At 40.9% G+C, this 22,713-nt stretch overlaps 2 protein-coding genes across 2 annotated transcripts; one reads left to right on the forward strand and one right to left on the reverse strand.

Annotated features, from left to right (window-relative positions):
* Positions 1–11,611: 11,611 nt before the first annotated feature.
* msx1a (muscle segment homeobox 1a) lies at positions 11,612–13,636 on the forward strand. Its single transcript, XM_033627276.2, has 2 exons — positions 11,612–12,166; positions 12,380–13,636. Exons 1-2 carry the CDS (start codon positions 11,737–11,739, stop codon positions 12,796–12,798), a joined length of 849 nt encoding a protein of 282 aa, XP_033483167.2. The 5' UTR covers positions 11,612–11,736; the 3' UTR covers positions 12,799–13,636.
* Positions 13,637–20,044: 6,408 nt separating this feature from the next.
* On the reverse strand, positions 20,045–22,682 carry LOC117257339 (cytokine like 1). Its single transcript, XM_033627491.2, has 4 exons — positions 22,340–22,682; positions 22,181–22,225; positions 21,354–21,500; positions 20,045–21,256 (listed from the first exon to the last, which is right to left on the reverse strand). The coding sequence occupies exons 1-4, from the start codon at positions 22,484–22,486 to the stop codon at positions 21,155–21,157; spliced, it is 441 nt and encodes a 146-aa protein (XP_033483382.1). The 5' UTR covers positions 22,487–22,682; the 3' UTR covers positions 20,045–21,154.
* Positions 22,683–22,713: the final 31 nt, after the last annotated feature.

Below are 22,713 nucleotides of genomic sequence, written 5' to 3' on the forward strand. Positions count from 1 at the left end.
AAAATTCCCCCAAAAAACCCTTTGACCAGGAAAAAAAATGGTAGAAACCTTGTGGAACTCCAAAACAAAGTATGCAAAGATGATTCATCAAGAACAATCAACTACCTTTTTCCAGAACTGCATACTGCACTTTTAAGTGGGCTATTATACTTATAAAAAAGTGACTCACTGAGGAAAAATACTGTTGATATATGCTTGGATTAACAAGTCAAGCAAAAATTAAACCATGCCTGAAATTTTCTGGGTCATTGCCACTTGGTACTTGCCAAATTGCTTTCACCTTCCCAGAAGAATTTCAGGCCAAGTGAGGCTGAATGGCATGACGTTAGACTTACTGAAGTGTTGTTATATAAAAGTTATTCATTGATGTCGTCTGAGTTTGAATGTCATCACCTGGTCGGTGTAATCATAATTCTGACTGCATGCCTTCCTGTAAAACATCTGAACCTGCTGAAGCAAAATACAATAAACTGTAACTAAATCTGCATGTCTCCAAACAATCACTTCTGAGTTTGTAATAGTTTGCAGTAACAGTGAACAACCATCTGTTGGAAACAAAGCCAATTACACAACTGTTACACTATGACACAGAAAACATAAACGGAGATCCAGTTGTGCATAAAAGGACCGAGGCTCCTGGTCATGGCCCTCAGCTTCAACAAAGATAATCATCAGAGATATTGAATAAGGGGGATGTGAAGATAATATGAAGCATGCAAGCCAGAGGAATCCGAACTGCCTTATATGGTCTCAAGTGGAGCAGAGAGGGCAAAGGGGTTAGAGAGGGCACAAATCGTGGACAGTACCAGCTCGTCCTTGGGAAAACTTTTGTCTACAAATGTGGAACTAAGAGAAGTTTAATAAATCATATCACGTCCCAACGAGATTCCATTGTGAGTAGATCACTCGTGTCCCGTCTGGATTTAATAATTCAAGGTAAAGCCAACTTTTCTTCAACTTTTCATCTTAAAAAGGGGTCAGCATTGGAGTCGATAGCCTTTTCTCAATTACCCTTAATTCCACTATTCAAGTGGTTCTTAGTATTTTCCACAAAGCCATCCAATCCTGTCCCGCTACACTGCAGTTAACAGCTCGATTCATCACGAAATAGCACACTTGTACTTCTCACTATGCTCATCTGTCCATCAAGTGAAATTTAATAATCATATTTGTGTAACTCACCCTCATAATTCCCACACACTCAACAGAAGCTAAATATATACCACTTCAGCTGGCTCCACACATCTAGTTGTGTCTGCTAGCAATTAGTATATAGGTTTGTGCGACTCCATTGTTTGGACTGCCGACCTCTCAGAGAGATAATGAACCATAATCGTTGAGTGACGCTGTAATTGCCAAGGTGTATGGTGACACGACAGCCGACGCAATTACTCTACTTTTGACATCAATGCTCTCATTAAATGATGTCATTGAAACATGACACGTTGCATACACATACACACCTAGCCAGCCAACCCCACATACACACATAACACAGTGTCTCTAAAAAGGTTTACACAGGTATCCTGTATAGTATATGCACAAAAACTGCATTTATTGCTGCATTTAAAAAAAAAGAGTTTAGAAATGCTTTTTTAAAGCCAATAGATTTTCACAAACATCAGCTTTGCAATTGTATTTTTTAAATTATTTTTTAATGCAATAACATCATGAATAATTACTCTAACTTGTTACTCCTACCTTATTTTGTTGCTCTGTTTGGGATACATATTATGAATATTTCCCCCATACTGTCACTATTTTGTAATCAAAGAAAGCCCATCACATATTTAATTTTCAGAATAATTTGCAAGAGTGCAGCTTAAATTCATGCATGTACCTCACTTTGCAATTACACAACATGCAAAAGTCAAGCAGTTCGTATATTCTGCACCCAGAACAAAGGTCTGCCTTTACTTTTTCAGTCACCTCTGTGAACCGTAACCCATACAAAGAGACTGCAATATTCATTTCTGTTTTCACTTAAATCTGGCTTACATCTGCATTTACAAGGTGCCTGTGCAAAGCATACAAAATTATTTCTTTATTAAGTGTCAGCAGCTACTGGTTCTTTAGTCACCACTTAAATATATGCTGTAAAAATGTGTCAAGCAAATAGCTTGTTACTGTTTTATTGTCACACCTAACACTATTCATCTGAATCACTTTTCTCCACTGCACTCTGAAGAAACCATGAGAAGCTGAGATACTATGGGAAGCACTGATAATAACCATACTTCCTCAACACAAACAGAAAGTTCTTATATCATATAACTCTATTAATAAATACTTTTATATACACATACACAATTTATCTCCCATGCACACCTCCTTGAAACACTTTACTTAACCTCTCTCTTACAGACAGACAAACACACACACACACACACACACACACACACACACACACTGACCAGCCCGCACTCACTCACAAACAGAACACAAGCAAAAGGCCATGACCATAAATAAACACAAGAATTTGTAAGGTTGACTTTTGCAATTAGGACTGCAAGGGAAAATATATCTCTGAGAAACATTTTAATGAGCCTCTGCTAAGCAGCCGTGCTCTCTAAAAAGAGCACCTCAATAACGGTTCATCACTCAAAAACTGATGTAGAGAAAATTCTTGAGGGTGTGAGATATTTCACCGTGTCTGGTGATGGCTCTCTAAAGAGCCCCGGGCATCATAAAACCTGAAGGCAATTAAAAGTGGTTATTTTTCACCCCCGTTTCTAAATTCTGTAGCAATTAATCTGCCCAATTTGATTACGAACGGCACAAATTAAACAATAAAGACCTGTCTAATGAGGGATTAATTATGGGTAGCAGGAGGGGAGTGGGACAGAGGCAACGGCCATACGTCAGTGTCTCCTGCAGACAGCGCAGGGCCATAAGGAAGACAGAGAGGCTCCTCGTCCATGTGGTCCTGCGCTGATAGGGCCCCCCCCTCATCACAGATCAGTAGATCCACAGCCCATGGAGCCCATAAACGGCTGGGCCATAATTGAAAGTGCCAAAATCAATAGCGTTGACAGGCCTTAATTAAATTAAATATGTCTCCCATAGGAGAGAGGTGGGGTTGTGGAAGGAGGTGGGTACATGTGCTGCTGCCCGAGTGAGCTCACTGTGAGAGGAGCTGTGACTGGAGGGGCATCTTTGGTGTGTACGCACCAGTGGGTGACAACACCCTTAAATGGCAAACGATTTACTTATAAAGTGACATGCGATGACATCATTAAACAGGCAGTGACAGATGTGGAAACTAGTAAAGATGACCTTATAAATTAGCTGTTTTTAAAATTACTTTTTTTCCTCCTGACCTACATACAAACAGCATAATGCCATGCGTTATGCCAAACTACATGAAACACAGTGCAATTTTGACTAAAGCAAAAATAGTTTATGTATTTACTCACTTTTACACTCTACCAGTTCGGCACTCTGTTTGTATTGTTGGTAAAATCAGTCATCCAGTCATTTACTGAGCAGGTTTATCCAACATCAGGCACAGTATGGTTTCATTGGCTTCAATACACTACCCAGTCAACTTATCTTCATACTACAGTCCATATGATATCCTTGGAATTAACTGTTAGGTTAGATTTAGGAAAAGAATCATTATGTGACAACATGATATAACACACATATGTATCTTAAAATAACTCAACATTGACTTTTGGTTTCACACAGGGCACAAACACTGGTCTCCTGGGTCAAAGTGCCGTATTTATTGATTTGTTTTTATCTAAAGTTGCAATGTGATGACATGAAGTTACAAACGCACATGACAAAAAATATCCCAGCGCTTACTTTTGTTTTAACACGGGACATGAATGCTGGTCTCCTGGGTCAAAGTCCTGTGTTTGTTGGTTTGTTTTTACCTAATGTTTCAATGTGACCATGTGATATTTCATACGTACATGATTTAAAATAACTCATTGTTGACTCCTGGTTTCACTCAGGATACAAACACTGGTCTCCTGAGTCAAAGTCCTGTATTTGTTCATTTGTTCTTACCTAAAGTTACAATGTGATGACATCATGACGTTATGTTAGGAACATAAATGATGAAAAAATAACTCGTTGACTTATCAAGTGTTGACTTTTGTTTTAACATGGGACATAAACACTGGTCTCCTCTGTCAAAGTCCTGTGTTTGTTTGACCCAGCCACCACCCCCATTGCCTAGCTACATGGACTTTGTTTTGCTCCCAATTACGTGGGTTATATACAAATTATAGTGTGTTACTTTCCGTAGGGGTAAGTGCAAACAGTGAATGAGAACAGCCTGACCCAGGACGCTTCACAGAGGCCACCACAAACTCAGACCAAAAACTCACAGCACCTTGCAAACAAAATATAACTAAAAGTCGTGGTTAATGCTGAAAGAGGTATTGTAAAATTGATTGGGCTACTCCTTCCCCACACCGATCATAGTTTCCACATATTGTATCCAGCTGATTCAGTTGTCAAGTATTACTTTGTGTGACTGTCAACAGGTCACTAAAACTTGTGACGAGCTAAACCACTGGCCGTCTTGATTACAGATTTGCTCACAAAGAAACAAAGGGGATGTACCATAGTGGCCTGCATGGCTGAATGTGGCACAAATCCTCCAGCATTCCTGCTGCAGACTGCTCAATGGGGTTCACCGCCCGGCCCATTACAACCAGAGGATCTCCTGTTGTCTTTAGGCTGATCCTGCTGGCCACAGGGAAACATTGAGAAGCAAAGGACATCACCTGTATAAAAAAAGCCCAACTCCTCATCATTTCAGGCTTTGCCCACATTTAAAGGATTAGGCAGCTCGAGTCAGCAAAGGGTCACTGACAGAGTGTTCCTCTGGGTGGAGGCAGGCGGAGGACAGGGGCGGGTTAGATGGGGGGGCTACGAGAGGCTCAACCCCCTCTGGATAAACTTGAGTTGCAGACTGTTGAGACTTGTGAGATTAGGATGGAGCCAAGTCTGCTACGCTGTGATCTGAAGGACAGGGCACGCAGCGGCTCGCTGTCCACAGTGCAGCTTCCCAGACGAACCCCCTGATTCTGCCCCCCTTTGTTGTTTTGCTTTGCTTTTCTTTGGCCAGATCTAAAGCGGGAGGGAACAGCCCGAAATGATGGGCTTAAGGTTTTTGTGAGGGATGGTTTATGTACATGGTGTCACTGGAAGGGCAAGGCAGAGATTTTGCAGTGATATTTTAAAATGGCTGAACCACACACCGCTGTATAAATCCTTATGATTGCATTTCAGAATCTATTTTTTTATCTGATGTCAATTCCCACAGAGTTAATTTCCAACACAATTACCTTCGGTTATTTTTTCTTGCCTATCTTGATGAAATTGGGAAATGATTATAGATTTCCAAGGGAAAATTGATCCATTGGAGAGGGAAAATATTGATGGTATTCAGAGAGGAAACAGTATCTGTTCAAACATAATAACCTGTAATTTTTATCATATTTAGGTCATTATTTTTGAGATATCATATTGAGTACTGCCAACATCAAAAGAGAGGCCTAGTGGTTTTTGCATGAAATGTCCTGTTATGTTCATTTTCTTTTCCAGTGCAACATTAAAATTATTTTTTAAATTCAAATTGAATGGTATAATAGATGCAGTCACTACAATAAATATAACAAACACAATTTAAAAGATATTAAATCACCCAATTTAAGGGTTATATTATTTCACAATAATAATATTGATATTAATACATTGCTATAATAATACTTGTAGTTGTAGCATCAGTATAAATAGTGGTTGCAGCTGTATTTCTGTTCTAAAATAAGACTGAACATGTTTTCATTATTCCTGCAATTTGTTTTGAGCGCTTGGAAATATGGGTGACAGCGTTTTGATGCTCCACATCATTTACTTCATCATTAAGCATCCTCTTGAAGCCCCGCACAGCCGATTACAGGGATGATTTGTTGCTAAAACTATTGCTTGTTATGCGCTTATTAAGCATTTCATTTAAGACTCTATTTAGTTTCTAATCAACAAGCGCACTCGGCGCCTGAAAAGTCCAAATTAAGGACTTATCAAAATAAATCCCATGATTTGTCATTAGTTAATCAGTCCGTTTTAGATGGCCTATATCATATTACCCAGGCCAGTGATTTGCAAATGATTTTAGTATGCTTCCTGTTTAATGGCGTGAAAGAAATAAAGGGGCGATAATTCAGTTTCACACCAATACCTCGGGTAATTGAGATGCCTTTGATTGAGCGGCGGAAATGTTGTAAATTTAAAAAGCCGCAGTTTTATCTAAGTTTCACAGAGGAGTGAACGGCAGGCAGAAACACTGATACCGCCGCTCACATGGGGGAATTATTTTGATTTTAAAGTCATGCAGAGGTCAGGGTGTGAGGGATAGTGATCCTATCTGACTGGAGCTGTGCGTGTGTGGGTGTGTGGGTGGATCACGAAGGGGAGAAATCGAAATATTGTGCAGACATGCTTTCTATATAAACCTCTCTGGGCTACATGGGCCTACAATATGATTTGTAGCATTTGTAATTAGGCTACTTAAAAATCCCTCATAATTATTCTTTTTAAATGTAAATTTGAAATACTTGAATAAAGACCATGAGTAATATAATAATGCGTAAAAATATAAATAGTTAGCCAATGTTAGGTGGATGTATCCCTTGGAAATTATGTTCAAACATTGCCAAACACGAATAAAAAATTAAAGTAGGCCTAATTTAATGCAAAAATGCAACTAATCATTGAAGAGGTGCACATCACTCAAATCAAGTGCAGTTATTTTATCATGGCTAAAAACTGAGAATAAAATTAGGTTAAGTCCCATGTGATTTTTCAATAAATACATATTGATCTTTGGATGCATATTTAAAAATACTAAAAGGCCAATGTCAATCTCAGGCCGCTGATTTTAGAGCTGTATAAAGAGTTATGATGGTTACACACACCTGAAAATTAGTAAAAAATACCCAATTTATTTAATTTAGAATATATTATATATTCTAAATAAATCATTAGTAGGCTATTAATTATCTTCGATAATATTTGTCCGACGAGCATTAGAGCTTAGGCTGAAGTCGTTCCAATTAGCGCATTAATATTTAAACCAGCAGTGATGCGGTCACAGGTGTGTGTCGAAGCACTACTGCGGCTTTAACAGCCAACCAGATTCGAGCACTCCAACTGTTTTACACTCAGCTGATATGCCGAAAAATCTAAGCATCAAACAAAACTCGTTTTTTTAAGATATCCCGAAAAACAGTGGAGAGAAAATAGGCCATGAGACAGTGCCGTGTGCATCAGGTTATATCAGAGACAATAGTGCAGCGATATCGATAGACAATCTTAAATCATCATGCATCATTTCCGAGTGATTCTGAAACCATGCCAGGCAAATAATTCTTTGCACAGCCTGTGTAACAATATGGCCCCCCGCCGGGCTGGCGACGACGCCTTTTTCTCTCTGAGCCGCACGAGGGTTTTTATCATCACCGTGGGACACATTCATCGCGCCTGTCAGCCGGGGGAAAGGTGAGGGAGATGAATGGGGAATAAAGTTCACTAAGCGGTGGATCTGATTGACTTAGGGAGTCAATAGCTGCAGAAAAAAACTTATATTCCTCCACCTTTTTCTTCTTCATCATCATCACCATCTTCTTCTCTTTCTCCAAGCCGCGTGCAATCGCCGACGCTTCACGTGCATTTATCATCGTCACCCGGCGTGCCTTCACATTTGGAGTCTATTTCTTCTGCGAGCTGCTGTTTGCCTGCTGTTCACCGAGGCTGCAGGGACTTTACACAGAGCTGGGCTCGGCTCAGCTAGTGCTCATTCTCTCTGAAACATAAAGAGCTGCAATAATATTGAATGTTGCTATGTGCATTTACATGGCTGTCATAGATGGTTACCTATTTTAATATTTATGTTAATTGTGCAGCAACTGGATATGACAATAATTGAGTTACACAATAATAAATATATATTAGCAATTAAATAATATTTTTCTTGGAAGTTTGCACATCAATAATTATTATTGTTAAATGATCCGCATTTTTTATTTTGATTATTGATATTAACATATTTAAAATGCTGCACACTCCTATTTTAAACATTCAGCATGTCATATATGTTCAATATAAGGTGAAAATGCAATGCCATAATCGCCTGCTGTCTCGTGCATATGCTGCATTATTTAAGAGTTAAATAGGCCTCCACATTTGTAATACAAACATGTTGTTTTGTGGGTTTAACTGGACATGAACTGGCTCGCTGGTGACTTTTGGACTTTGGACACATCCACCTGCCAAATGAACTCAAGTCTGCAGACTGACCTGTGAGCCAGAGTGTGAATGGCGTGGTGAAGCTTAAATGACCGTGAGGCATTGTTACTTACTGGCAGCAAAGTGCTCCGATCCGCCTGATTGCGCTAATTGCTTTGAAATAAGATACATTATGTATAATTATGGAGACCTTGGGCTGTTTTCTTTCATCTCTCCGAGGTGCATCATAAAGTTGTTATCAAATTAACTTCAAATCGCTAAAATGCTAAAATGAGATCACACATTTCTGACAATATCTCCCATTAATATCCCAAGGGCAGGCGCATATGTCACTATATTCAAATCTAAAATGTGACCAGGATATAGGAGTTATACTCACATGAGCGCCATTGTCCTCCAGACGAAAGTCATTTACTCGCACCAAGTGCAAATATTTTGCCTGAAAATGCCTTTTGACATCGACACTCCCTTTTATGTCTTTACAGTCTAAATTGACAGACCTTGCATGAAAAGGGTTAAGACAACTTTGAGAGGAGGCAACAATGGGCCTTTGTCTGGAGTCCCTGCCTCCCGACTGGGAATCAAAGTAGTTTATAAAGTGAAATAAAGGCCCGATGAGCCTTACAGTTGCTTTGTATCCCAGCTCTGCCCTCATTTGTTGCCTCGGGATTTAAATATAACGGTATGGTAATCGTCTTCTCCATGGCACATCGCTCTTCTTAAAGGCCACTGTTTGGGATGCTAATTGCCACCAACACTGTTTTCCAGCACCGCTGTCCCCCCTCTGTTCACAAGACAAATAAACTGGAGGATGCTGCAACAACCAGGGCCCACAATCAGGTTAAATGGGTGTTTATTAACATCAAATTTTGATCGAGATCACAGTTAAATCACCAAATAATGATGAGAAAATGTGTGTGAGGCAGACATCATAAATTATAGTGCAGTTTTTTTGTCATCTTATCTCTGCCTCTGATCATCAAATCAGAAAACCCTGGAGATGCAGTGTTTCCACAAGCAAACATGTGAGTTATGAGTTTCTGAACGAGCACACGCCACGAGCAGAAATTAGCAGGCTATGCGTTATTGCTGCTGCAAGTTACCAAACATGCAGCGCGCGGTAATGCGCCTCACGTGCGCCTCTATTTGTGTTTACGCAGACTCGTTTAACGAGTTGGTGTCGGGAGGACGGGTTAAGTGTTGGAGCCTCCGAGCAGAGGGGGGCTTCAGACGGACTGCGGCAGCCCGGAGACTCCGGTGACTTCAAAGCTTTGCGGAGCAATGCCACTCGTTCCAGGTTAGAGGCTTTAAGTGTTTCCAAACACACTGCAGCTGCACGCGGAGGCCCTGCTACCTGCACACACACACACACACACACACACACACACACACACACACACACAGGATGTGCTGCAGAGGAAATGATAAATTAAGATTTGTGTGTTAAGTTTTTTGTAAAGCGACTGGAACCTGGTTATCAGCTGTAAAATGCAAAACAACAAGGGAACACCTGTGGCTGCGATTTAAATATGAATGTGGCAACCGGAAATTACCTGTTGTTCAAGAAATACTTTTGATAAATAACTTAAATTGATTTATTATTCTAATAATTTTAACATTAATTTCAACACCATTTCTCTTCATTTGATTCACTCCCCCTACAGACCATGCCCTCACCAAGTAGCAAATAATTGACCTTATCGTGCCATCTTTATGGCTCATATGCAAAACAGGCACCTGCTTGCCTGGTAAAATCTGTGTCACCTTCAATGTTGATTGCACTGTTCACATGAAGGAAGCCATTTACCATGTGAACCATGACTAGGCTACACCACAACAAGTTGAAACTTTATGAGGCATACGAGGGCGGCGGTACCTCTGTGGTCCTGGAGAGGGTTATTTCTAATTTCCCTTGGTAAAGCTATGGCACAGTGACAGATAGATTATGAGCATGATTGGTTTGAGGTCTCACAATCCCCACTGCATTTAACGCCCCGCATGCTCCGTGCGCAAAGTCAGAGCAACAAACACCTCAGGATCTGCGGTCTAATGTGTATCTTGGGAAACACTTGCATAGAGGAATCCTTTTCAGTGCAGAGGACTCTCTGGGAGTAACTTCAGTGGGCGCTGACCTTTTCCTTCCGCGGAGCCTGCTATTACAGCGACTATAGCGCTCATTTGAATAGATGGAAATGGCGTGCGATCGGCTGAGAAAAAGCTAATTTTTCAGGCTGAATGGCTCAGTGTCCCTGGGCTAGGGTGGGTAGAGGGTAGAGGAGGAGGCGGTGCTGCGCTCTCGGTGCGGGTTCAACTTTTTCAATAGTCTCCCTAAAGCCGAGCGCTTTGATCCGCGAGCTGCTGGCGCCTAAAAATAACATAACTTGTCTGCCCATTAGGGAGACTGACAAATCGTGACAGATTGTTTATGCTTGGCAATTAGCGACGCAGACGCTTTTCCTGAGAACTGGCTACACAGCAGAAAAGGTGATCTATTTCCATGTCTTTACGCGAGAATTTAAAGCAAAATGAAACTTTATCTCGTGCGTTTCCATTCTGAGTGAAAAATAACAAATGGATCCAGTTGTATGTTTTCTGCAGGCCTTATTGAAAATATAAAATCCCCTCTTTTTGGGACTGCAGATAATGAGAAGGTGCACAGTATAGCCAGGTAAATCAATGACAGTCCTGGGTTAAATCTCTCCTTGGCTCCACGCTGCCTCCTCCCTCTTCCCCCCAAGACTCCACATAATTTTTGACTTTAATGGATGTAGTCAAAGGGGGAAAAAATCCTAGTGATCCCTCCCCCAAGCCCGATAATTACCCCTAAATGACTGCGAAGGCCTGTGTGTTTCAATCTGATTAGAGCCCCGCAGCCATCAATAAACAGCGCGCTGCGAGAGCTTCATCACATAAAGAGGCAGCAGTAAACTGTTGTGCAACTTTCAAGACTCACTCCAAGCAAGCTTTGGCCAAAATCACTCATCATATGGGTGGATGTGAATAAAGCATGTCAAAATGTTTGGGACAGGAAAGGTTAACCACGGTGGGTAATAATAGAAATAATGCCCCGATTATAAAATGTCAATAAGTTAATGGCAGGATAATTATAGGGTAACATCATTTTGTGGGATTTAGTCTTGATGAAACCATGGCCCATTAGGAGTTTGTTGTGTTTATGTTTATGTGAAGTTGCTTGTTTTTTTTTTTGTTGTTTTTTTTTAAAGTTACTATTGTTAACTTCCCCACTTTTTTTTTTTTTTTTTTTGACTCTCAAAAGGTACCAGCCCATCTCGCCCCTGATTGGCCGCCTCCTTCTCCACGCCTGCCTTATTATAGCCCTGCACTCCAATTTGGTCACATAAACATGAGGATACCGTCACCTTAGGGCGCACCGCAGTAACTTTTTTGCAACTATTTCCACTGTGCCCACGCGAGTCGACGAGCCATCTCACCCGTGCCAGTCGGACCTGTATGGCCCCATCGATCGCCATGTCAGCTTTGACCGCTGGTTTGAAAACCGAAGACCTCCCTCCCCGCTCGGTTCTCGTCAGCAGAGGCGAGATGCAGACCAGCCTGAGTCCCGCAGAGGAGACCGTGAAGCCCAAAGTTGCTATTTTGCCCTTCAGCGTTGAGGCGCTGATGGCTGATAGGAAACCCAGCAGAGAGGTCGCATCTCCGGATGCCCCGTCCGTGCCCGGGACGTCCCATGCGATGGGAAAGGGCGTCAGGATGGGCTCTTTCGGTAGTCTGGATACTTCAGTTGCTTTACCCATGAGCTCCTCGTTTTCTGTGGGCGACATCATGAATATGCCAGAAGACGTGTTGATTAAGCCCGAGAGCCCGGACAGTAATGAGAGGACTTCGTGGCTGCAGAGTCCTCGTTTCTCTCCCACACCTCCACGTAAGTGTGCTGTCAGTGCAAAGCTTATAGAAATAATCACATCTATATTAAAATGTATAATTTGATGCTCATGTTTGGACTTTTATGGAATATAATTTCTTTCTTAGTCGACGTATTTAAGATTTTCTTACTTTTACGCAGTGTATTTGTGTGGATTTGGCATTGTGCATTGCAATCCACGGTCTTAAATTAAAGCGTGTTGTCCTCTCACAGGAAGGTTGAGTCCTCCTGCCTGTCCCCTGCGAAAACACAAGACGAACAGAAAGCCCCGGACTCCCTTCACCACGTCCCAGCTGCTCGCCCTGGAGAGGAAGTTCCGCCAGAAGCAGTACCTTTCCATCGCCGAGCGCGCAGAGTTCTCCAGTTCCCTCAACTTGACGGAGACCCAGGTCAAAATCTGGTTTCAGAACAGGAGAGCTAAAGCCAAGCGGCTCCAAGAGGCAGAACTTGAAAAACTGAAAATGGCAGCTAAGCCCATGCTGCCTCCGGCTTTCGGGATTTCCTTTCCCCTCGGTGCGCACGTCCCCGCGTCTTACGCAGGGTCGCACCCGTTCCAGAGGCACTCGCTGCCGGTTTCCCCTGTGGGACTGTACGCCGCTCACGTCGGATACAGTATGTACCACCTCGCTTGACAGGGGCGAAGGACAAGGGGGCACGTGCAGTGGGACACAAGGGGGGGTTAGGCTACTTTTCTGAGGGCCACGAGCGAGAGAGAGGGGGGGCTCCTCGGACAGGTGAGGTGACACTAAATACTAAATAAAGAGGCATCCTGGCGGTGAGCTCAGTGTTACATCTTCTCAGGGGGCCAAGACCTCCAAACAGACCCCCTTCTGAGGACCTTGAAGTTTATCCACTTCTCTTGACCTCGCCAGTAAGTTCACACACTGCAAAAATAATCCAGCTTTATTAGTCATTTAATCTTAAATCCTAAACAATAATGCCAATCAGGAACGTATTGATGCAAATCTTATTTCAGAAAATAATTTGAATGTGAGACTAAATGACTTTAAGATGGAGATTTTTGCGGCACAGGGGTGGAAACTATTTAGTACTTGTAGGCCTGAGATATGTCACGAATGGACAGTCAAGTATGGACACTAGACTGCGTGCTATAATGTGTCAAAGATAGCCCCCTCCTCTACCTTCAGGCCGACTAAACCAGCTGGGTTGTCATCCTGTCAGTGGGCTGCTGTCTCACTGCAAAATAACCCCCTCATTTTTTGCATTCATATCAATGCGTAACTACAGTGGGTTACTGAACCCAGTGTCAATGAGTGCTCTTTGTGAATTTGGAGAACCACAGCATTTGTTTTTTTCTTTTTATAACAGCACTGTCTGTTGTTGGAATGATTCCCTTCGGAAGGGATATGTGTACTGTAAAATAATGTATATTTGAAGAATATCCTCATTTATATTATGAATATATTTGTGACATAACTTAACAATAAATTGTTTATTCTTTTTCATTAAGCAGTTGTTCGTTTTGACTGACACGTGCATGGTGACTTTGGGCTATTTCACAGTCCTTTTTTGCAAAGCAGTGGGAGGAAACAGTGCTTGGAAATAATATTTTCTTACTTTTGGGTAATGTTAAGTATTTTACAAATCTTTATATAATTTTAGGAATGAGTTTGGGCTTGTTGTCAGTGCTACAACTTTATGGATATAGCAATTTTATTTTGGAAAAGAAGCAGCAGGGGTAATTATTATCAGGCCTATAATATAGAAAATATGAATATTGATCAGCATAATTTATATATTGTGCTTCTGGGAGTGTCATTCGAAGGGTGCAGTCTTTCTGTGATCCACACCATGACATTATTGGCAATCTACTGTCCACACATCTTCAGTTTAAGCTTTTCACACTTGCACGCATTGCAGCCCCGCAGTGCTGCTGTGCATTTAAAACTTGTCACATATTATTTGCAGGAATGTATTGCTACAGCTGTTGCCTATTGCTTTGAAACAACTAACCTAGATTTTGTTGGCGCCAGTAGAGTTTAGAGGGGGTGGAGATGTGTGCAGAGGAGGGGAGGTGGGGGACACACAACCAGTTGTGCTGACTTCAAAACACACCGATAAATATTGGAGATTGCTTCTCAGGGCTAAATTGCTTGTAAACAATCCACCAGAGTGTCATTATGGAGTGTTTAGGGTGTAAAATGAGCCAAGTGACACCCCTATTATGGAGCAGACAGGGTGTTAGGACCCATGTGTACAAACATATTACCTTACCGGCGCACATAAAGAAAATATTTCATCCCTGTGATGCACGCTGGAGTCATTTTCTACCATCAGGAAGACTTAAATGACAAAACAGGGGATCAGATAGGGAGAAAATTACAGGCCACTCCGCAGCAGTTTTAAAGGCTTTCTCTTGAGTTCCCTGCCATTCAGGCAGGGGTTAAATTGGAGTAAAATAATTGCTGTAATGAGCAAAGGCAATCTGCCACAGACGGAGGCCGGCTCCAGCGAGGCTGTAGCTCCGGGCAAGGCGGAACTTTTATCATTCCTAAAATGTCAACGGGGGACTGGGACGGGCAACACTTCTCCTCTCGGCGCTGTGATTTCCTCCTCAGCGCTGACAAGCTGCTGTCCCACACAAGGGCCCGAGCAGTCCTCATGTATTATTGATTTTAAGCAACAGATACATATATTTTCTAATATTATTACGCATTACGCATTCAAAGAGTGTTTTCTCGGAATTAATTTTACATGATGGTGAATTTTTCTTTATTTATCTGCTGTTGTTTTGCACTTTCCTCTGACAATCTCCTCTCCACTATGTCCATGAGGCATGAATTAATACATAATCCCTGACAATACGTTTAAATCACACGGATGGACGCTCTGTCTGAAAAGACGAGAGACTTGACACAAAGGAGCCAAAGGGGATCCGTCCATTCTTTCAACTCTTTCATTCCTTTGTCCCCGGCTCTCAATCTTGCCAGGAGCCAAACAGAAAACAAAACTCACTTGTTTAGATCATCCAAAAGATCACAGGAGGCTGTTTGACTCCGTCGTTAAAACCCCTTGGTCTCCAAGAAAAAGGGGGAAAGGAGGGCTGTTAGGAGTCGCTCATAAAGCTGGGATAAATGATTATTAAAGCAGAGGAGGGAGTGGATGTTTAATAGACCTTTAACCTTTGCTGCGTCTTTTCCCAAGACTTATAGAGGATATGTTATGGGCCTTTTGTGAGATGAATTAATATAGGTTAGTGAGGAAAGTAGAAGAGGTTTATCTGTTTTTACTCTTAAACAAATAATGCAAAGAAACACTTTTATTGCAACATATTTGGCCAGATTAAAATTACAGAATTAAACTGATTTGATTCTGTTAAAATTGCTGCTTCTCTTATGATGATCTCTGCGGACATAATCCAAATCTATTTCATCAACATACACCAATAAAATATTTAGCTCTATGATACCTGATCATTAATTAAGCTTTCTTCTAAAGCAGGTACCCTCTTCTTCTTTTTATTCTTTTTTCTAATATAGTAAATAAAATGTTTGGCATGTGAGTTAATTCAAGGAAATCCTTATTAGAAATTGGTTCTTCACAAATTATTTTTTATCCAGCTTTAATTGCCTTATTTATTAAAATGTCTGCTCTTTTTATGTGACTATTGGCGTAATTAATAATGTGTTATAATATATGCTGGTCTGGCTGTTCCAAATTGGAAAGGTTTATCCGGTATTTGTCATTTTATTCAAAATATAAAACACTGTTATCAGTGTAATGTCATTTTTTTTATATAGCCAGACCTGATAAAGATGTTCATTTTGATTAATTCAGATGCGGCAGAGAATAATCTTATAATAATAGTCTCAAGACAAAATCCATGACACACACAAGCACAAGTTACTTTCTGTTTCTTTTAGATATGCCACACCACCACCTTCTGTCCAGAGTCGGAGTAACATTAAAAGTCTCGTTTCGATTTAAAAAATATGAGTTTAAATGATTAAAATCGCCTCACTGAACTTAAAACTACCCCATTAAAATATTTGTATTTTTTGTACATTTATCCATGCGTAATGCGTAAATGGATTGTTACAATATCTCATCAGAGCAGGCCTTTTTGTCGACAACCTTTTCAGGCAAATCTGTATCTGCGCAGTAAGTAAATAAACCAATATATATATATATATATATGTATATATATATATATATATATATATATATATATATATATATATATATATATTCGTGGCAAATAATGTAGTGTATGGCTATTAATTTGTTGGGAAATATCTCCAAATCACCGGGGCCTGTGAACATTTAAATACGCTTTAATTTCACCTTCATTACGGCTCATGAAGAGATCATGTCTTGAAACATTTACTTGGTATGGCTTGATATGAATATGTTCACGTGTACAACAACAACAACAACAAAAATAAATAAAAATTAAAAATTGCCATTAGATATGAGTGAAGACCTTAGCTGAAATAAATGCGTTCGGACGCAGGAACATTATTAATATTTCCATTCACAATATACATTTAACTTGAACGCACACTTGTGTCCCTGCTCTGCAAAGTACAATACGCCTCGAGCCCTCAGTCAGTCAGAGCCACGTGCTGTAAATTCTATTAATACTGCAGGAGGGATGATATAAATCATGTTTAGTCACCAACAAAGATCATCACCAATTTCTCGCGGCTGTAAAGTCAGTCTCCTGCAGAAAACCAGATGTTCTCATATATGGAATTCACAGAAATATTAGAGCGATGACATATTTCTGAGAAAATGAAAAGCAATAAGCTCACTATGAAGTCATACAGTAAAAGTCACAATTAAAGGAAAGATATTAATACCCTATTGACTTGGACTTTTTAGAATGGCGTGGAGCTATTCATGCGGATAGTCAAGCGGATTAATATCATAACAATATATGAAATAATACGCATGCTTATAGTATTTATCATTACTACATTAATCTTTTTTATATAAGACTAAGTAAATACAACTGTTGCCTCACTGATTCATCAATGCGCTTCCTTTTTGCTTGCATAACCTCTAGTGTCCACTGGAGGGCACTGGTGTCCTGGCCTACTTGCACTGAGAGGTCTTTGGCTGACCTATGAGCATCACCAGATTTGAACACATGCACTATAGGCTGCAGTTATTAACCACTCATACAACCAAAGATCAATCTCTCAGTGATGGATCACACATGTTGACAGCTGCTTCTAAGCTTGCTGAACTTTATTCACCTCCCTCTGCTATCACAAGTCCTCCGCTGACCCCTTCAATGAATAATTACTTCAACGTGTAAATCAATGGAACAGTTGTGGTTTATAAGGTACATTTAATGTCTACAGGAGGGGAAGCTTTGGTGAAATATGTGAGAGTTTTGAACACCGACCAAATTTACTGAGCAGCGTAATTACAATAGTGCTGAGAGTGTGCCAATCATCTATTGGAAATTAAGGGGGGGAAACATTTTCTTATGTGGACTAATGAGGCAACATTTCTTTTAAGATGTAATAAAAGTGTTAAATGTGATGGAAAATTGCCTGAAAACCTCATAAACACAACTGCATCACAGTCTGCATCAGCCATGCTTTAATGTAAATAGGTTTCTGATCTGTCCTTTACAAGGTAATTTATTTCAACAAAGCAGAGAATGATTACTGTCACCCCTCGGCTATGTTGTTGTTGTGTGTTTTTATTTTATTGTGCAGCGTTTAGCATTTTTGGTGCAGTGTCACAGAACATTACATTGTTAAACTACCTGGCCGCCTGCAGTTTAAATGTTCTGTTCTCTGTTTTTGTCCTAATGACAGAAAATAACGTGGATTCTGCGGCTCCTCTAATGATGATCAATATGCACAGCAATTAAGCTTTATAAACCCACTGTGGGAGGATTTCTTAACAAGCCACATGCTGCTGACTAACATTTTAGATTTTGTGGGGTTAGTTAATTAGCAGAGAGAGGTTCAGACCTGATGGTTCAGGAGTGCAACGACTTGATTTTGGCACAGACAGAAAAGCATGCCTATTGCAACATGGGTTCAGATTAAACTGCATGCTGTTAAATGATTATTAGCGTGTGTTGTAAGATTAAGACTGTGGAGCTGTAAGTGTATTTTTTTCTGTCTCACTTTTTTAAAGAATTCTATTATTTTATATAATAAAATTTAAAGAGGTAAAATCAACATTATCACAAGTTTGACAGTCTTGATGAATCCATGTGCCCTTGCTTATTGATGTAGCATTTTGGTTTGGTGTCCTGCTGAAACATCACTCTATAAATAAAACATCTGTCATCTCTCATCACAGCGGGAAATAGTTTGGCCCTTTTCAACATAACGGCTGCAAGTTTTACTCTGTTCTGACAGATTTCAGAGCTTAGAGCACCTAGAGATAACATGTTTAATAATTACTGTCAGTGAAACAAACAAACAAACAGAGAGACCTTTTAATAGCTGTCTGTCAGTAGCACCTTCATGTACAGTCTGTGTACAGCAGCATAACATCCTTATCTGATGTGGCAGTACAAACCCACGACAACCAGCACCACCTTGTGACAGATAAAGGCACTGTCATACTGCCTCTGAGCATGAACCTTGAACATGCAGCTTTGCCTACTGATAGTGAATGGATAATCACTGCATGGAGAACCTGCCTCTTAATCAGCCTATACAGAAGTGTGTGAAGGACCTGATCCAGGAACAACGCAGCTCCTGCATGACTGGTACCTAAACAACTCTCAAGACAACTGAAAGCATCTGAACTGTGCTCATGCCCAAAAGTTTTCAGCACAAGGCGTGTGAACCAGACTACAATGATGTCATTATGTAATGTAGGCTGCAGGCCTAGCACATGAAACGGATGTAGCATACACGCGACCTATGCCATCAGCAAAGCCATATGCAAACTCAGGACAAAGGTAAAGCATCCCAGTTGCAAGTTGAAGGTCAGTCTGTGATGCAGAATGTGTCAACAATATCGACAACACCACTTTCAAGCAGCAATTAAAAAAAAACAGCAGAGACAATACAGAAACCATAGCTCCCTTTGGGACAAATGCCTCAGCAAAGCAAAACTGCAAGGCAGGATTAATGGTGGTTAAATGCATGTTTGCATAGACAATCAATCATATCAAGAATCCGTGTATGTCGTCAAAGGACAAATCATTCACAAACACAAACATGAACATTGTGAAATTCCGATTGTTTCTCTCATTAAATGTATCACTGTTTGGCAGCCAAGTCATGTTGAAGAATCTCTCAATGGACCAACAGGGAGAGTTGTCAAACAAGTCCCTGCTGGCAACGACGCACAGCATTGCCAACAATAACGTAGGCCTCATTTCACAGAAAGAAAAAGCTGGCTGAGTGTTCACTGGGATAGATTACCTATCACAAGTCAATTCAAGCCTCGGCAATTAATTTCCGTGCATGTATTGGCACTGGGCTGATGTGAGTGGAAAGCAGTGGCTTCTGTGGAGAGGAGGGATTGTGAACAGAGCCTGTGAGGCTGGCATCCAGTGGGGGGCCTAACCTGAGTCCTGTACTCGAACATCAAGGCCACATAGGACCAGATGTGTTCAAAATCAAATCCAGGGTTGAGCAAAATGCAGCATGTCAGGTAAAATGCCTTAGCCTAAAAGGTCCTGAAATGACAGAATGCTTTATATATCTGTATAAAAAACAGACTGAGCGGCTACCTTTCTGTATGCAGGTGACACAGACTGGCCAACAGAGGGCAGCAGAGGCCACACATTAACCCAGAGACTCGCTCCCAAGTCCAACATGTCATAACACTCTTATCAAAATATGGGCAGCTGCACTGTTATTTGTGAGAGTGGGAACTGTGGTTTGCATAAAAACCACATCGCTTCACTTACAGTTCATCAATCACACATTTCAAAGCACAAAAACCAGTTTATTTTGTTTTGCAGAGGGAAAATACATTTGGACTTTGAGCTCAACAATTATTACTTGAAATGCAACTGTATATCAGTAAAGTGATGACAAAACTTCATATTGTCTCAATAAGAATGAAATTGATCAGTAAGTGTCACACGCTGAGTGAAAATCAGAGTTGAAAGAACTTTTCTCATGTAAAAAAAAAATAATAAAATAAAAAAACATCTAGAAAGGGACATCATTTTGATTCAAAGACTGGAGGAGGGCCAGTTTTGTCTCAGTAGCTTGTGTTTCCCAGAATCAACTGGCAAACATGTTGGTAATTACTTCAGAGAATAAAACAAGTACATAAAAAGTGATACATACAGATAGTTTTATTACATAATGTGGGACATACTGTGTATAGATTGTCATGAAGTGTACAGAAAAACAGGCAAGTTTATGTCTTAGTTTATATCTATTCTCCTCACGGGCATGGAAATATTTATTTTGTGCAATCTGCACAATCTGCAGCAACTTCTTTGGCATGAAACAAAAGTAAAAAATATCTTCAAAGTGAGAAAATTCCCAAGGAACACACTCTACAAGCGAGTGTGGGAAAGAAACGTTTAGGGCATCTATTTCTTACATAACATTTTCAGCCACCACTGGTCAAATGTTTACAAAATGCTGTACAGTGCTCCTTTAAGACATGTTAGTCAGACCAAGGGTTAAGGCAACACAACATATTTCTCTTAATGACACATGAACCTTTGATCAGGCCTGGTAAGTAAGCAGCGGTTAAGCCCGGCTCACAAGCATCTCTTACTGGTTTATTATTTCAAGGTTTTCATCGGCATGGATGGCATTCAGCAAATTTCCTGTGGAAAGTTCTGCACTCCTTTGCTGGAATGCAGCCACACTTGTCCACTAACATGAGTGTGCGGCTAACACAGAGCCAACTAGGTACGACATGAAACAGCACTGTGTTTGTATCGCTTATGATGCAGTGTCTAGTACAGTGCAGGCTGTGGTGCGTATGCGTTACCAGTCTACATATTGCTGATGTGTTTCTCTGAATGAAATAGACAGACGCACATCTGTGATCTGCTCTGCGTGTTGCTGCTCATCTCTCCTCTTGCAGCAGCTGAAGCCTGTCCTCGTCGTAGTGAGGGCGAGTGTGTCCAGTGTCGATTGCCTCACAGTCGTCTGTGAAAAACACCAGGTCCTGCCAACAGAACATGACAAGACATGTGGTCAAGGAACTCGAGCCTGAAAACAAAAGTCAGAAACACTGCAGGCTGTTTTTCAGCCTGTTATCTTACCCGATAACACATCCTGCTGATGATGGTGTAAAGATTCTGGATTTTACGCTTCAGCAGCACCATTCTGGGACGCTCTCTGCAGTACTGGTTGGGATGGTTCAGCACCACGTAGAGGAAGTCACGGATCTTGGCTGTGACACATGCGTTCTGTAGGGATAAAACAAGTCTTTTAAAATGAACAGTGTCGTCTTTAACTGTAGTTTCAATTTATGATTAAAGATTTATTTTTGCATGACAGTATTTATACTTTATTGAATCTAGAGTACACAAATAAAAAGTCCTAGGTTTCATTTTAACATTTGGGGGGGTCCTTAAACACTTAATTTCATGCAACAAGTTGTGAAATTAATGGTGTAAATGTATTCATTCATCCTTTCATTCTCTTGAGGGTCGCGGGGGGGGGGGGGGGGGTGGTGGTGGTGTGATCTTAATATCAAGGGGTACATGTCCCCTGAGTTCCCCCCTTAAAATCTACACCTCTGCTCAAACAGTCTCTTAAACCCTTAAATGTACAAACAAATTTTGTCACAGTCATACACATTAGTTAGCATTTTTATGATTTGTCTGCACTGGAATAGCTTCATGTGCATGGTGAGAGTGAAAGCTCCTCTAACTGGGACTGTGTCACCTTGTTTATTTTGTATTAAATTAACTATTAAATATCTTACTGGAATGACTATAAATGGTCATCATTCATGGTTGTTAGTGGCAAAAAACAACAAAGAAACTTAAAAATATTCCCAATTCTCTGGGGACCCTTGCAGTACCCCTGTAGCACCCCTGTGTGCCCCCACATCAAACACATTACCCCACTGTTTTAAACTTACATGCACATCAAGGAAGATCGTAGGTAGAACTTCTGCACACGTTTTCTGCAACCCAATACACAATAATGTTAGAATACATTACATGAAGCACCAGTCTACACACTTTACACAGTCTTGTCTGCAGAATGTGACAACGCAAATACTCGTCAAAGCTCTTACCGTGCGATGGTAGGTGTGTATTTTCTCCAGCAGAGCCATGATCTCGTTGCTCAGGCCGAGCGCTCTGGAGTAGCAGGTCGGAGGCGCGCACTCCGACAGCCACACAAAGCTGAAGAAACACACGAGAGTGGCGAGTCTCAGCCTCATGTCGGGTCTAACAGTGCTGCTCAGAGGTGCTTCCAGCTGCTGCGACACTCAACAGGGTCTCAAATAGTAAAAGAGGAGGACTTGCAGCAGTTTTAAGGATGGGGATGGAGAGGTAGAGAGGGGGGCGCAAGAAAAAAAAACACGATCGACGATGACGTGGAAGTGCAGCGAGGCTGAGGAAACATTTGGGGGGTCTGCTGTGTTTTGGAGAGCAAACACTGTGTTCA

This window comes from Epinephelus lanceolatus, chromosome 1 (genome assembly GCF_041903045.1).
Source record: "Epinephelus lanceolatus isolate andai-2023 chromosome 1, ASM4190304v1, whole genome shotgun sequence".
Taxonomy (NCBI): domain Eukaryota; kingdom Metazoa; phylum Chordata; class Actinopteri; order Perciformes; family Serranidae; genus Epinephelus; species Epinephelus lanceolatus.